The sequence below is a fragment of the Epargyreus clarus genome, unplaced genomic scaffold, assembly GCF_041222505.1.
Source record: "Epargyreus clarus isolate Ecla_fem2 unplaced genomic scaffold, WU_Ecla_fem_2.2 ptg000007l, whole genome shotgun sequence".
Taxonomy (NCBI): domain Eukaryota; kingdom Metazoa; phylum Arthropoda; class Insecta; order Lepidoptera; family Hesperiidae; genus Epargyreus; species Epargyreus clarus.
This window is the reverse complement of record NW_027332215.1, coordinates 11659292-11672400: the sequence shown is the minus strand read 5'-3', so window position 1 is coordinate 11672400 and position 13109 is coordinate 11659292. Positions and strand designations below refer to the sequence as shown.

General features: G+C 33.3%; 1 protein-coding gene across 2 annotated transcripts in view; it reads right to left on the bottom strand.

The window, feature by feature from the left end:
* Positions 1–12289, bottom strand: part of PAN3 (Poly(A) specific ribonuclease subunit PAN3) — a 38612-nt gene extending 26323 nt beyond the window's left edge. The window contains exons 1-6 of one of the 2 annotated variants that reach the window (XM_073074649.1): positions 11932–12289; positions 11729–11828; positions 11565–11651; positions 11223–11447; positions 5018–5105; positions 3883–4002 (exon numbers count right to left, since the gene is read on the bottom strand). In XM_073074649.1, the coding sequence (XP_072930750.1) occupies positions 3883–4002; positions 5018–5105; positions 11223–11447; positions 11565–11651; positions 11729–11828; positions 11932–11948 (637 nt within the window). In that variant the 5' untranslated portion in view covers positions 11949–12289. The remainder of the gene's footprint in view (positions 1–3882; positions 4003–5017; positions 5106–11222; positions 11448–11564; positions 11652–11728; positions 11829–11931) is intronic. The other variant, XM_073074648.1, reaches the window with a different exon arrangement.
* Positions 12290–13109: the final 820 nt, after the last annotated feature.

The following is a 13109-nucleotide window of genomic DNA, read 5'->3' as shown; positions in this document are numbered from 1 at the left end:
GATCGGTTTTTGTCAAAGAGAACGTAGTAAACGTTTGAAAATTCGTTTATTAACGCGTCAGGAATGGCCCGTGGCAGAAAAAATATGTAACTATACTCGCGGATTTGCTCGCGATCAAATCAGACCAGATTAATCTATATCTTGGGAAGTCAGAAAAGGTACTTTTTTAGGATAAAGGCAACCTTTTCTGAACTTCAGAAAATTTGCGTACAAAAAATCTTGATAGCCGGTTATTTAGTTAAGGCGTAAAGGTGAAGTCAAACTAGCAAATTCACATTCACATTTGTAATATTAGTTAGGTTGTAACACGACCGCGTAAATGCCCTTAGATAAATTGTACTGAAAATTTGTTACTTCGTCCGCCATGTCTGACACCGTCAATGTCGAGTATTTACGGAGTAGAGATATGAATATTCGACATTTTTATTCAATTTGAGCAATAATCGAGACAGCTAGCAGACTTGTTATATTGATTTATGATTTATCGTATAAATAGCATCCACCTACATGGGAATTAGAAGTTCCATGAACTGAATGTTATGAATTGAAATGTTAAGCTTTTTTCTCGAGACATAAAAAGGAAAAATATACAGTTATGCTAATGAGGCGCAATTTATGAATGATATTTTTATAATATATTTTATTCGCATAATTTATTCCATAAAATTGTCTGTTCGTCCGGTAGTCAGGATAATGAAAGTATTGTATCAATTGTGATAGCACTTTTTTATGTAAAAATAGAGGACTCTGAGAGAAATATATATGTGACTTATTTTTCTGAAAAAAATAAGTTTAGTTTTGAAAACCCCGATAACTGTATAATACCGTGAAGTTTTTAAGTAAATTATAAAAAAGTAGTGTAATCAATAATATTGTTTATTTATAATTTTGTTTTTTTTTTTTATTTTTTGTATAATTTTATAAAAAGGGGCATACTGATGTGGTTTATGCAAAGGATCTTATCAAGCTTACAAATTCCTTTCATTTTTGTACACAACAAATCTAAATAAAATCGCTAGCGCAATATAGTATTTTTAATCATAGAAGCAAAATGCATTACAATTTAAGTACATGTAACGCGGTAATATTTCTCACTCAGCGGCAAACTGCACGCGGCCAGCTTTTATATTATATATCCTATATTATATATTCGTAAATTTTTGCTCAAGATTTGTTCCCTGAGTTTAATTTTATTACATTTTTTGAAGTTTATTATAAGTCAAATCTGTTAATATAATTTACCAATGTTTCAAAGATTTTGAAACTTTTTAATTTTTTGTGCTCATTAATCCTATTTTTGCAATGTTAGCGATACATATTGAAATGATTATAACATGTAATACTATTTTCGGAAAATATTTTCAAAATTTTAGTCTATTTTTTCCAAAAAATCACGGACAGCTTCTTATACAGCATTTTTTATTTCAATTCGCTATACGCCAATAAGAACAGTAAGCAAGCTTGGTGCAGCGTAGTTAAGTACGCTTCAGACCTCTCCCAGTAGTGGGAAGAGTTTTGCCCAGCAAGATATAAAATAGAATCGAATTAAATACAAGGCAAACATTTTTATTAGCATTTTAAATTTATTAATGAAATAATTGCTATCTACAAAGAAAGTTAATTAAAGTTGTGGCGTTTTTTAATTATGCAAGAGCGGTTTTCCTTTATGCACTTTAATGATTGAAAAGTGTTTCCCTAGAGCCGAAGCGACGTTCTAATTAAATTAGGTTCTAGGAAAATTGTTTACTGGAATATTACCGTCATGTCCGTATCACCGTCATTGTTTTTGTATTTTAAATATTATGAAGTCCAGGAAAATTCGCAATTAAAAGCTCGCTTCATATTCGCTAATTGCATTGCATCCCTTTGTGTTTGTTATTCGCTAAAGCAAAATCACAGGAAAAGCATAGCCTTGGAGCACTTTCAATGAAGACGATTTGTGTTGGACTGCTGCTGCACGACGTATGTTGTACGTAAGGGCGGTTATTGTTTTTCATACAAAATGATTTGATGCGCAGGAATAACCGGGCGGGAGCAGTCCCGTGCATGTTCACTAGCAGGATAACAGCGTTGCGATTGCAACCTATCACGATTTGTATGAAAAGAAACGCAAGTCCAGTGAGTCCTGCTGTCGTGGAGCATCAGTCCGACACGAATCGTCTATTATGAAAGCCCCCTTAGATTTTTTCAACTACACTAAAGAAATTTACAAGCTTTGATTCCGATAGCTAACACATCTATGTAATGTGTAGTTCAGTATACCTAAAATATTACACAATACATTATACATGTTACAATATTTTAATTGAAAGACTATCCTATGACCTAATGGTTATGTTCAAAGCAAACACGCTGCGAAGTGGAAAATGTGCTACAATATAGGCAACGTTATCAATGGTTTTCCTTTATGCACTTTCCTTTGTCGATGCTACAAGGACTAAATATCAAACGTCCCTTTCATGTCGACGACTCAAAGGCAATGTCGGCATGGCAAACAGCAAATGTGGACGATTCTATATATTGAACTCGATTTTGTAATACAAAATATATCGAGTACTTAGATGACAGTAAGACTTATTTAAATGGAACCTGTATTTTAATACGATATTTTTATCTTGTCTTCTAGTATCTGTGTCGTCTTCTAGTTGTCTTGTTAATGTATTCTAAACATAGTAGCAAATACTGAAATCGATTCTTATCTCAAGAAATATTACAGACGTGTCACTAACAGTTCTGAATGCTAACTACGATGTTAATTTTCAACACAATATAATTATAAAATAGTGACCAGGCGCAGGGCAAGCTAAGCATCGCCGTCAAGACATTTGCCACATTTTCAGAAGTGATTGCTATAGAAAGGGAGTACAGAAACAAACTCGACATTATAGTAGGGCAGCCCACGTTGAAGAGACTTGTGGGGGAGCACGTCTAGAGGGTTTTCAAATTGTAAAAAAAATCAGTCAGATGGAATACCCGCGCGCGTCAGATTATTACTATCCTTTGATTGAAATATGTTATTTCTAGGAAATTTAATCCCTATCTCGCGGGATCCCGATCTCGCGTGATCCCGTGTAATTTTTCGGGATCAATCCCGCAGCATAATATGACGAGATCTTGTTCCTCTCGTTAAGAAACTCGGACCTCTCGATCGAGAGGTCCGAGGTTAAAATCCCAGGCACGCACTTTTGATTTTTCAAAGTTATGTGCGTATTAGAAATTAATTATCACTTGCTTAAACGGTGAAGGAAAACATCGTGAAGAAACCTGCATACCTGAGAGATGTAAAAAAAATATGTAAAGGTAATGTATGTATGTAAGGTATGTAAAGTCTACCAATACGCACTTGGCCAGCGCGGTGGACTATTGCCTAATCCTTCTTATTCTGAGAGGAGACCCGTGCCCAGCAGTGGGACAATAATTGGTTGTTGATGATGATGATGATACCTTGTTTTGATTATTTTAGTAAAACTTTTAATTATTTCCTTACTTTAGTTAAATTAAAGGATAAAAATAAAGCTTGTGTTTTCAATAATATTTTGTTTTGTTTAATCTCGCTATAACCAACTAGCAGTTTTACATCTTTACAGTGATGTGACTAGACGAGATCCCGAAAATCTCGGGAAACCCGCGGGATTGTGATTTCTAATCCCGCGGGTTCCGACTTTACAATCTCGAGTCGGGATTGCATTCACTAGTTATTTCACTGAGCCGTACGAGAGTCAAAAGTGGGAAAAAAAATTGTTCGAGCACATCAGATATTCAGGAGGAATATTAAGTGACCCCAAACGATGATCGAGTACCCCGCCTCGATCAGATTAGTAACCTGACATAATTTTGTTACTTAATCAAAGATATTTCATATACCTAATATATTTCACTTACTTGATTTAGACTGGCCAACACCCATGTGGGTGGGAGTGCCCGAGTACATCTGCGACGCGTACGGGTTGGGCGGCGGCGGGCCAGGAGGCAAGCCAGCGCCGAGGCATTGCTCTGGACCAACTACAAACAATTGCATCTGTTGTAGTACTTGTACTTATAACTTATACTAACATGCGCATGCGCACCTAAAAGTTTTTTTTAACTTTTTTGATTGGTTTAACTTTAAATGACTGTTAATGTAAAAAAAAACTTTTTTAATTGTTTGCTTTTATTGCAGCTTTACTTATATTTATTTTAATATTAACGGAACTTTAATTATACTAAACATATTTGAATATTGCAAGGTAATTTCTTAATTTACTTACAATACAAATACTATAAAGCCAATGCCTAAAATGCTCTACGTTTTCAATGAAAAAATGTGTTTGTTGGATCAGTGAATATTTGACTGGTGGGTGCTGTCATGATGCTGGATCCATTGCGGTAATATTGAAGGCAAAAAGGCATGAAAATAAATGCAAGCGGTGTGGGTCATTAAAATATAGAACATAGTTTTTAATTAAAATATAGAATTTCCACTGGTTTCTCTGCCTGCATGCATCGGTTTAATGCTTCAAAGGAACCCTACGTTTTGTACTTATTTATTATATTAATCTTACTACTTGTAAAATATTTTTTGTCTAACTACGTTCAGTAGTTTTCAAGGATGTGCGGTACATACAAACAGACATACATTAAAACAAATATATTTTGATACTGTGAAAACAAATGCGATATGAACAAATACAATGTTATTCTTACATCTTGTGATTTAAATCTTAAATCTTGTGACAACTATATGTTACTTAATTGCATATAATTTAACATGGTTAACAGTGGGTGGGGTTTGTGTTAAACATAGGGATGGGGATAGGTGTAAATTATAATCCACTATTGTTAGGCCAAATACATAACAATAAGCCGACCGTATTAATTGAGCAAGCGCAAGCAACATCATTAATTAAAGCATAATTACAATAAGCGTATCCACATCAGTGTTACCTCCGAACCAGCCTAAATCCTGAAGCGTGTTGCACATCGCAAGCATACAAACATTACGTTACATTAAATTTTATTATAAACAACATAATCATACCGATAGAAGCGGAAGAATTTAGCCCCCCTGAGTTATTGAGGCTGTCGGAGTTTGTCGGGTAAAAGTATGTGGTGCCACCAACATTTTCCTGTCGAAGAATATAACTTTGTAGGGATGTACTGTGTATGTAGTACGTTACTATTTTCTTTTGGAGTTAAACTTAACATAAGCATACAGAATTCACAACTATATAATTATTTGATTATTTATAATAGAAAGAAGATATCCAATGTACTATTTCTTTTTGTGGCGAGATATCTAAATGAAAGTAAGTGTTTACTAACTAGTTTTTCTTTCTGATATTTTTTAGGTCTAAAACATATAAGACGCTGTATTTATTAGTTTTAGGACAACCTCTAATGAGAGAAACATGGTGAGCTTTTCAATGACCAAATTCAAAATAATAAAAAAATGTCTGAAAATGCTCAAAGGATTAGAAGTCCTTGTTTGTTGTTGTAACGCCGATGTTGGGAAAAGGAAATCCGTGTATTTAATTTTCTTCATGTTTCTAGCCGTGAATCGTATAAGTTCATTTTGAAAAAAATGTACCTATTTTGCTCCTTCGGATGGAGGTATTTTTTTCACTCTCAAGCGTTTTCTTATGTTTATTGGTTTCCGTATACAACTATACATTACATTTTTGAGAATTTGATCATCTTGGTCCAGTCACAAAAAAGTAACGTCAATTTTCTGGTTTTTTTTTACAGTTTTTTAGACTGAGTTCGTCTACGTTGCTTGTGAACCCTTCCCCCTTCTAGAACTATAGATATGCCTAGTGATAAAAATACATTTATATATATATATATATATATATATAAATATATATATATATATATATATATATATTTAACGCTGTATATATATATATATATTTATATATATATATATATATTTTCGAGGGAAACTGGTTTTTATCACTTAACGTAGATAAAGTTTCAGGCAGAAGGTTGAGATGAGACAGTAAGTTTCGCGCCAAGGAATAAACAAATCTTTTTCATCGCAGAACTTGCGAATTTATTACTCTCGCCTATTAGCCCGCTGCTTTCTTGTTAATTCTATATAAAAAACACTAAATAAAATCGATCCAAAGCATCAATTTTTTCATTTTATAATATATAGTTTTGAATAAAAAAGAATAGTTACGAGGAATTGGGCAAAAACTAATCAAAATACATTATTTTCTTGATCAATTCGATTATTTCCATGTTAAATGACCACAAGTACCTAAAATTTACCCCGACACAAAATAGTACTTTTTTATATTTATGTAAGAGTAATAATTCATACCCACTGCTATGATACAAGATTAACGTTATTAGTACATAAACTATCTATTGATAAATTAAATGCAACACTATGATGTGAACTTAGAAACGTAGATAAACCACGAACGTTAGTATATCGACGCAGATAGCGCAATATAGACGGAATTGCTTAATTAGTATCCTTGTTTAGCTCTATGGTCGAATTCCTCCACATTCGTATTCGAAAATTTGAGTATTTTCATCAATAAATCAGTTAAGAAACAAGATAAATAATGTCTAATAATAACACAGTAACAAAAGTAATTTTGTTTGATAATTTGAAATCAAATTGTTTTATACGCACGCCGTTACTTTGTCTTAACATTAGTTATGTTGTTTCGCTAAACTTTTTTTTTTGTTTAACCACACGGAATTACTTTTAGAAAGAAATCCCGCAGCTATCATACTGCAAGACAAAATTAAAACAACATTGTTTTTAAATCAGTTATTCATTACTAATGTAGTGATTCTTGTCCAATTAATTATTTCTGTACAAAATAGAACTCAAAGCAATAGTACTGACTCTATACTTTTAGTTTAAATTCTGCGCACGCGCGCACATTCGTCCACATTAGGAAATCTCTAATGCAAAATTACTGTTGATTTCGACATACCTCGCAAACATTTCTTATTTAGAGTCACTTGACATGTTTTATGTACGGGTACATGTAATATTCTGTTCATCAATTATTGACCAACTTTTGTTAGTTGTAATGAATATCATTATAGTGCATTATGATTTTATCAATATTAAAGTGACATTTTATTTATATATAATATATAAATAGGGTAACATAACATATTTTAAGGCTGTGTTGGAAGATTGTCTGGGAATAAATATACAAAAATAATGTTCAAACTATCCATTTTGTTAATGTGACGTCATGAAAAGGGGGCGTCATGCAAATTTGTTAAAGTTGAGTTCAACAAGGAAGTAAGCGTCACGTAATTTGTGGATGTCTCCTAATATTTTACGTTTATTACATTATGCCTTTATCCTACTGGTTTATTACGTTAAATCCGATAATGTGATAGAGGTAGGTATAGGCAACTCCTCATAAATGTTCAATAGAAGATTTTGTTAGACTGAGCTCGCCTATATCGTTAACGCGTAACTTCCGTTTATCAATAGGTACATAATAGGACGTTTTGGCATATCCTTTTTAGTTGCATTCGTTACAACTCCTTTGAGAACATTGTTGTGTGGAAGGACACGTATTCTACTAGCATAATGTGTATTCTTAGATCTTTAACCTTTGTTAGGCGTCATTTAAAAAGGATTGATCACTGGCAAAGGATATGAAACTCTTTCTCATTCCGTTGCCTACTTTTCCTGCTACTGCCGACCCTTCGTAAATTCAGGATTACGAAGCTAGTCTAAAATTCTAAAATTGAAGGCTGCTATTCGGAAGCCACAATATAACTCAATCAACAGCAAATTATGCTTGATTAAAGGTGTCAATCATCGTGATGAAATTTAATTAAACTGTGTTGTGTGATCGATGAAATTAAATTTTAATCGACTTCAAATATAAGGATCCAGACAAAAAATATCAAAATACTATTAAATAAACTGGAAGGTTTTGCCAAGTTATATTTCAGAGAATATTTGGCCAACTGCTAGTCGAACCTGCACCCAGAGGGTTCCGTGCCAATTTTTTTTTTAATTTCCAATATTTGTTATTATAGCAACTATTGAAGTACATACATTGTGAAAATTTGAACTGTCTACCTATAACGGTTCAACAGTTAATTTGAAAAATATCGAAAAGTACCCGTTTGTTGTATGTAAAATATTCTAATAAAATATTCTAATGTGTTTCTGCGACCGTTCTTAATTTGGCGCGTTTATAATTTGTTTTTTTGTTATAGTCCGCGTAAAACTGCTAGTCCGCTCTGAATATACAAATGAATCGCCATTGCAAATTGTATGACTACACCTACTCGCAACAACTTCAGGACGGACTATAACATTTTTTTTTATAATGTGTAATCATAGGCTCTTTTATATGAAAGTAGCGTGGTTATTTCAAACATGAAATAGTTATTTAATAAGAAAAATAACTATTAATGAATTTATGAAAATATTGCGAAATAAAATACCATATTATTATAAATGTATAAGTATGCACAATAAACGTCCGATTTTGAGGTTGTTGATGATTGTTTAATACAAAAAAAAAATAACAAAAAATACAACCGACTTCTATGTCACTACAAAGTAAAAAATAATTGAAATAAATGTTAGTTTAGTACATATTTCAGAAGTCGGCGCTCAATATATTTAGTTGGATAACGATGTAAACAGCGTGTCTAATATGAGCGGTAATAGTTTTATATTATCTTATATGTTCCAACCTAACCTAACTAAATAGTCAATGATGAACTGACTTTGCAATTCCATTCGAACCTACACCAAATATCTTCAAACACAACTCAATTATTCCTATCGGTTGAGGAGTTACATATTTTGTCTCCGAGCCACATTATCAGACCCTTAAATAGTCAATGATGAACTGGCATTGCAATTTCATTAGAACCTACACCAAATATCTTTAAACACAACTCAATTATTCCCATCGGTTAAGGAGTTACATATTTTGTCTCCGAGCCACATTATCAGACCCTTAAATAGTCAATGATGAACTGGCTTTGCAATTTCAATAGAACCTACACCAAATATCTTCAAACACAACTCAATTATTCCCATCGGTAAAGGAGTTACATATTTTGTCTCCGAGCCACATTATCAGACCCTTAAATAGTCAATGATGAACTGGCTTTGCAAAGACATTAGAACCTACACCAAATATCTTCAAACACAACTCAATTATTCCTATCGGTTGAGGAGTTACATATTTTGTCTCCGAGCCACATTATCAGACCCTTAAATAGTCAATGATGAACTGGCTTTGTAATTTCATTAGAACCTACACCAAATATCTTTAAACACAACCCAATTATTCCCATCGCTTGAGGAGTTACATATTTTGACTCCGAGCCACATTATCTGACCCTTAAATATTCAATGATGAACTGGCTTTGTAATTTCATTAGAACCTACACCAAATATCTTTAAACACAACCCAATTATTCCCATCGCTTGAGGAATTACATCTTTTGACTCCGAGCCACATTATCAGACCCTTAACAGTCAATGATAAACTGGTTTTGCAATTTCATTAGAACCTACACCAAATATCGTCAAACAAAACTCAATTATACCCATCGGTTGAAGAGTTACATATGTTGTCTCCAGAACCCACTCTGATCCTCATCATATTTAAATGGGACCAACTTGTAGCAATTGTCCACACACGAAATTAAAGGCATTAAAATAGGTTCATAAACGGCGAAGTTATGGCTGTTATATTTACATGGGTGGAGGAGTTCCCCTCTTTTTCTCCAGAACCCATCGATGGATTCTAACCATATTTAAATGGGACCAATTTCCAGCTCGTCCCTACACAATAAAAAAAGAATTATTAAAATCGGTCCACTAACGGCGGAGTAATTCGTGTACATACATAAAAAAAATATATATATACCGGCCGAATTGATAACCACCTCCTTTTTGAAGTCGGTTAACTATTTAGTAAGTAATAGGAATAATAGTATTTGGATCTTTATGACTTGTGCCAGGCACAAGAGTTACCAATGAAACTCTAGTCCATTGAAATTTTACATTTGGATTACAAAAATCAGAGGGCGCAATTTTATTTTTTGGACATAAAGGGCGGGTTAGTGTTAGCCTCAATCCTAATTTGTGCGGTCGCAACTCTTATCTCACGGCGGCCATCTTGAAAAAGGGGCGCAAAATTTGCGCCGCAAATTGTTTTCACGCTCGATTAGCAAACTATTCGTCGCACAGAAAATTTATAAGAACAATTAGAATGACTTATCTTTGTTCCTATACATTTTCTTTGTAAAATCAAAAATAACAGAATAAATATCGAAAATAGATGAACATTTGGGAATAAATTGTGATTTATAACGTTTTTGTAGTAATTTTACAGAAAAAATCGCCTCAGAGGATTTTGACAGAAGGTTTTCAAGAAAAAAAAGCTATAAAAGGTATTTTTCTCAAATTTTGATCTATTTCCGTTATTTATTTTGTTATTTTTGGTTTCGCAACGAAAAGTTATAGAGCCAAAGTTGTACATAATTTAATTTGAGACCATAATTGTTCTTATAAATTTTTTAGCCACAAATAGTTTATCTGATAGATCGTGAAAACAATTTGCGCCCCTTTTTCAAGATGGCCGCCGTTTTCATTTGAACTCCTTTTCATGATGGCGGTCGAGGAACAGAAGTTGCGACCCGCAAATTAGGATTTGAGTTTATACTAACTCCCCCTTGACATCAAAAAAGTAAAATTGATTCCACTAACTTTGGCCCGCTATTTCAATGGACTACTCTGTTTTTTTGTATTTCACTTGTGTTACGGAGTTGTTGTTAGTACAACAATATTTTGTAGTAAGCAAAACTTTGTTGCAATGCAGTGAGTTTCAAATTTAATGAAAAGATAATGTTAGAACCCATGAAAACCGATGGTCATCAGATTTTAAAATCCCTATATTTATATGAAACATACCACAACTCGCTGAAAATAAAAAAATATCCCATTGCATTCTTTATGGTAGTCGATGAAGCGATGATTACCAACAATTACAATTTAGTAAGAGACAAAAACCAAAAATACAGGCATAACTTCTTTCTATTATCTGCAAATATAAACCCAATTTTTAAAATATTTCAAAAGATAGGAGAGTTGTGGATCCATGATACTAAATATGTATTATTGGGGACAAAGGTATGGGCCAGTAAATAAAACACAAATTTATTGATCTGCTGAATCCTTAATAAATGATATTAGTCACAAGTATAGTTAGACGACTTACCTGGTGCACCTGCGGCGGGTTGGGTTGCAAGGCGACCATGCTGTTGGGCTGCAAAGCGACCATGTTGTTGGGCTGCAAGGCGACCATGTTGTTAGGTTGCAAGGCGACCATGTTGTTAGACTGCAAGGCGACCATGTTGTTAGGCTGCGCATTCTCCTGAGTCTCTGGCAGGATGGCTGGAGCAGGGTTGTAGTAGTTCATCGGGACGAACTCGCCAATCATTGGCTATAGAAAATAAACAATATTGTATAAAACAAATTATGCACTGTCAATTCACTAATATCAAATATTTTAAACTCTTGTAAATAGGGACTAATGAAATTGAACTTTAACTGATCTTACCTTTTTAGCAGTAGTCGGGGATGACTCAATACTCAGCTTGCCCATAGCTTGGTTGAGAGCTCGAGTAGGTGTTGATGTGTTTCGATTCTATAATAAAGAGTCGCTTTAAGAAATATCCAAATTAAAAACAACAATAATTAAGAACATCGTATTATAATAGTCACCATGTAAGTAGCCAGCTTTGATTCCTGGGGAAGCCCATCGGGGGGCGAATACGGCAAATAAATTGAAGGATCCATTTCGTCCGGGGCTCCACCGGGCCAGCTGGATGGACAGAACAAAAGTTGATAAACCATTAGAAATGATAAAAACTATAAAGTGATAAAATACAGTCAAATATATTTTAACGAAAAAACATTTTACTCACTTCCCGCTTAACGCCATGATGTATTCCACTCCCTTGTGCTACCCTTTTATTTTACGAAATATTCACATCACTTTCACAAAATCCGAAAACAATTCTTAGAGAGCCCTTTTTAACGACTACCTACTCGAAGATCGCGACGGGCAATCGAGCCTCACACTGACTCACTGTAATTGCTATTCGCTTTCTCTACATTAGTTCAGTATAGTAGAATTACACAGGAGATGTTCGTTCGTTATTCGATTAAGTCATAAATCTAGCGAGATCCACGATAATGTCCGGAGGACTGAATGTAAAATACTGGATGGGGACACGAAGTCAAATACTTTGATGTAATTGTGTAGGTGAATTGTATACGTGTTTGTGTATATATGTATAAATCTATACCATAGACATAATATTAAGATGCCAAGTTGCGAAGACCCTTCATAAAGCGCGTTCAACACGTCGTCATTTGATTCTTCATTTAGTAGACTTGCGACCATAGAGCAAATCTACAAAATAATTTAAATTTTACTTATTTATAAATTGTATAATTTTATCACTATTTGCGAAAAATATAATAATATATTTTAGAGATAATAGTTTGAATTTGTTTATTCATTTTTTTTAATCGCTAACAGATAATATATTATCTTCGATTTGTCAGTCATAGAATAGTGATGTCTGTTTCCTATTAATAATTGCGAATCCGGAACGAGAAAACCATTTTGAAACATAAAGAAATTTTAGAAATTTATAATTTAGCAGCAACATGACCATAATTTATTTTTATTTTAAAAACATATCAGTTTCATAGTAGTAATAATAATATAACCTACATAGCTAGGAAATTTAATTATATAAATTGTACTTTGAAATTATTGTTAACAATCCGCCATAGTGATATTTTTTTTGCAAGTATATCATATTTTTAAAGACCAGATTTAGTCACAAAATATAACGCTTATAAGCTTTTATTTCAAACTAACGAGTTTGTGACTGATTAATTGGATCTGTTTTCAGTATTTTAAATGCGACATGGTACACTATAAATGAACTATGTTTAGGACTACCCATAATTTTATATCACGAAAGATACATGTTTATTCTTGTCTCATATAATAAGTTCAGTCGCATGTTTAGTCCTTTACATAGAGTATTATTATATACATGTTAGTCCTTTAAAAAAGTTCCAAGCA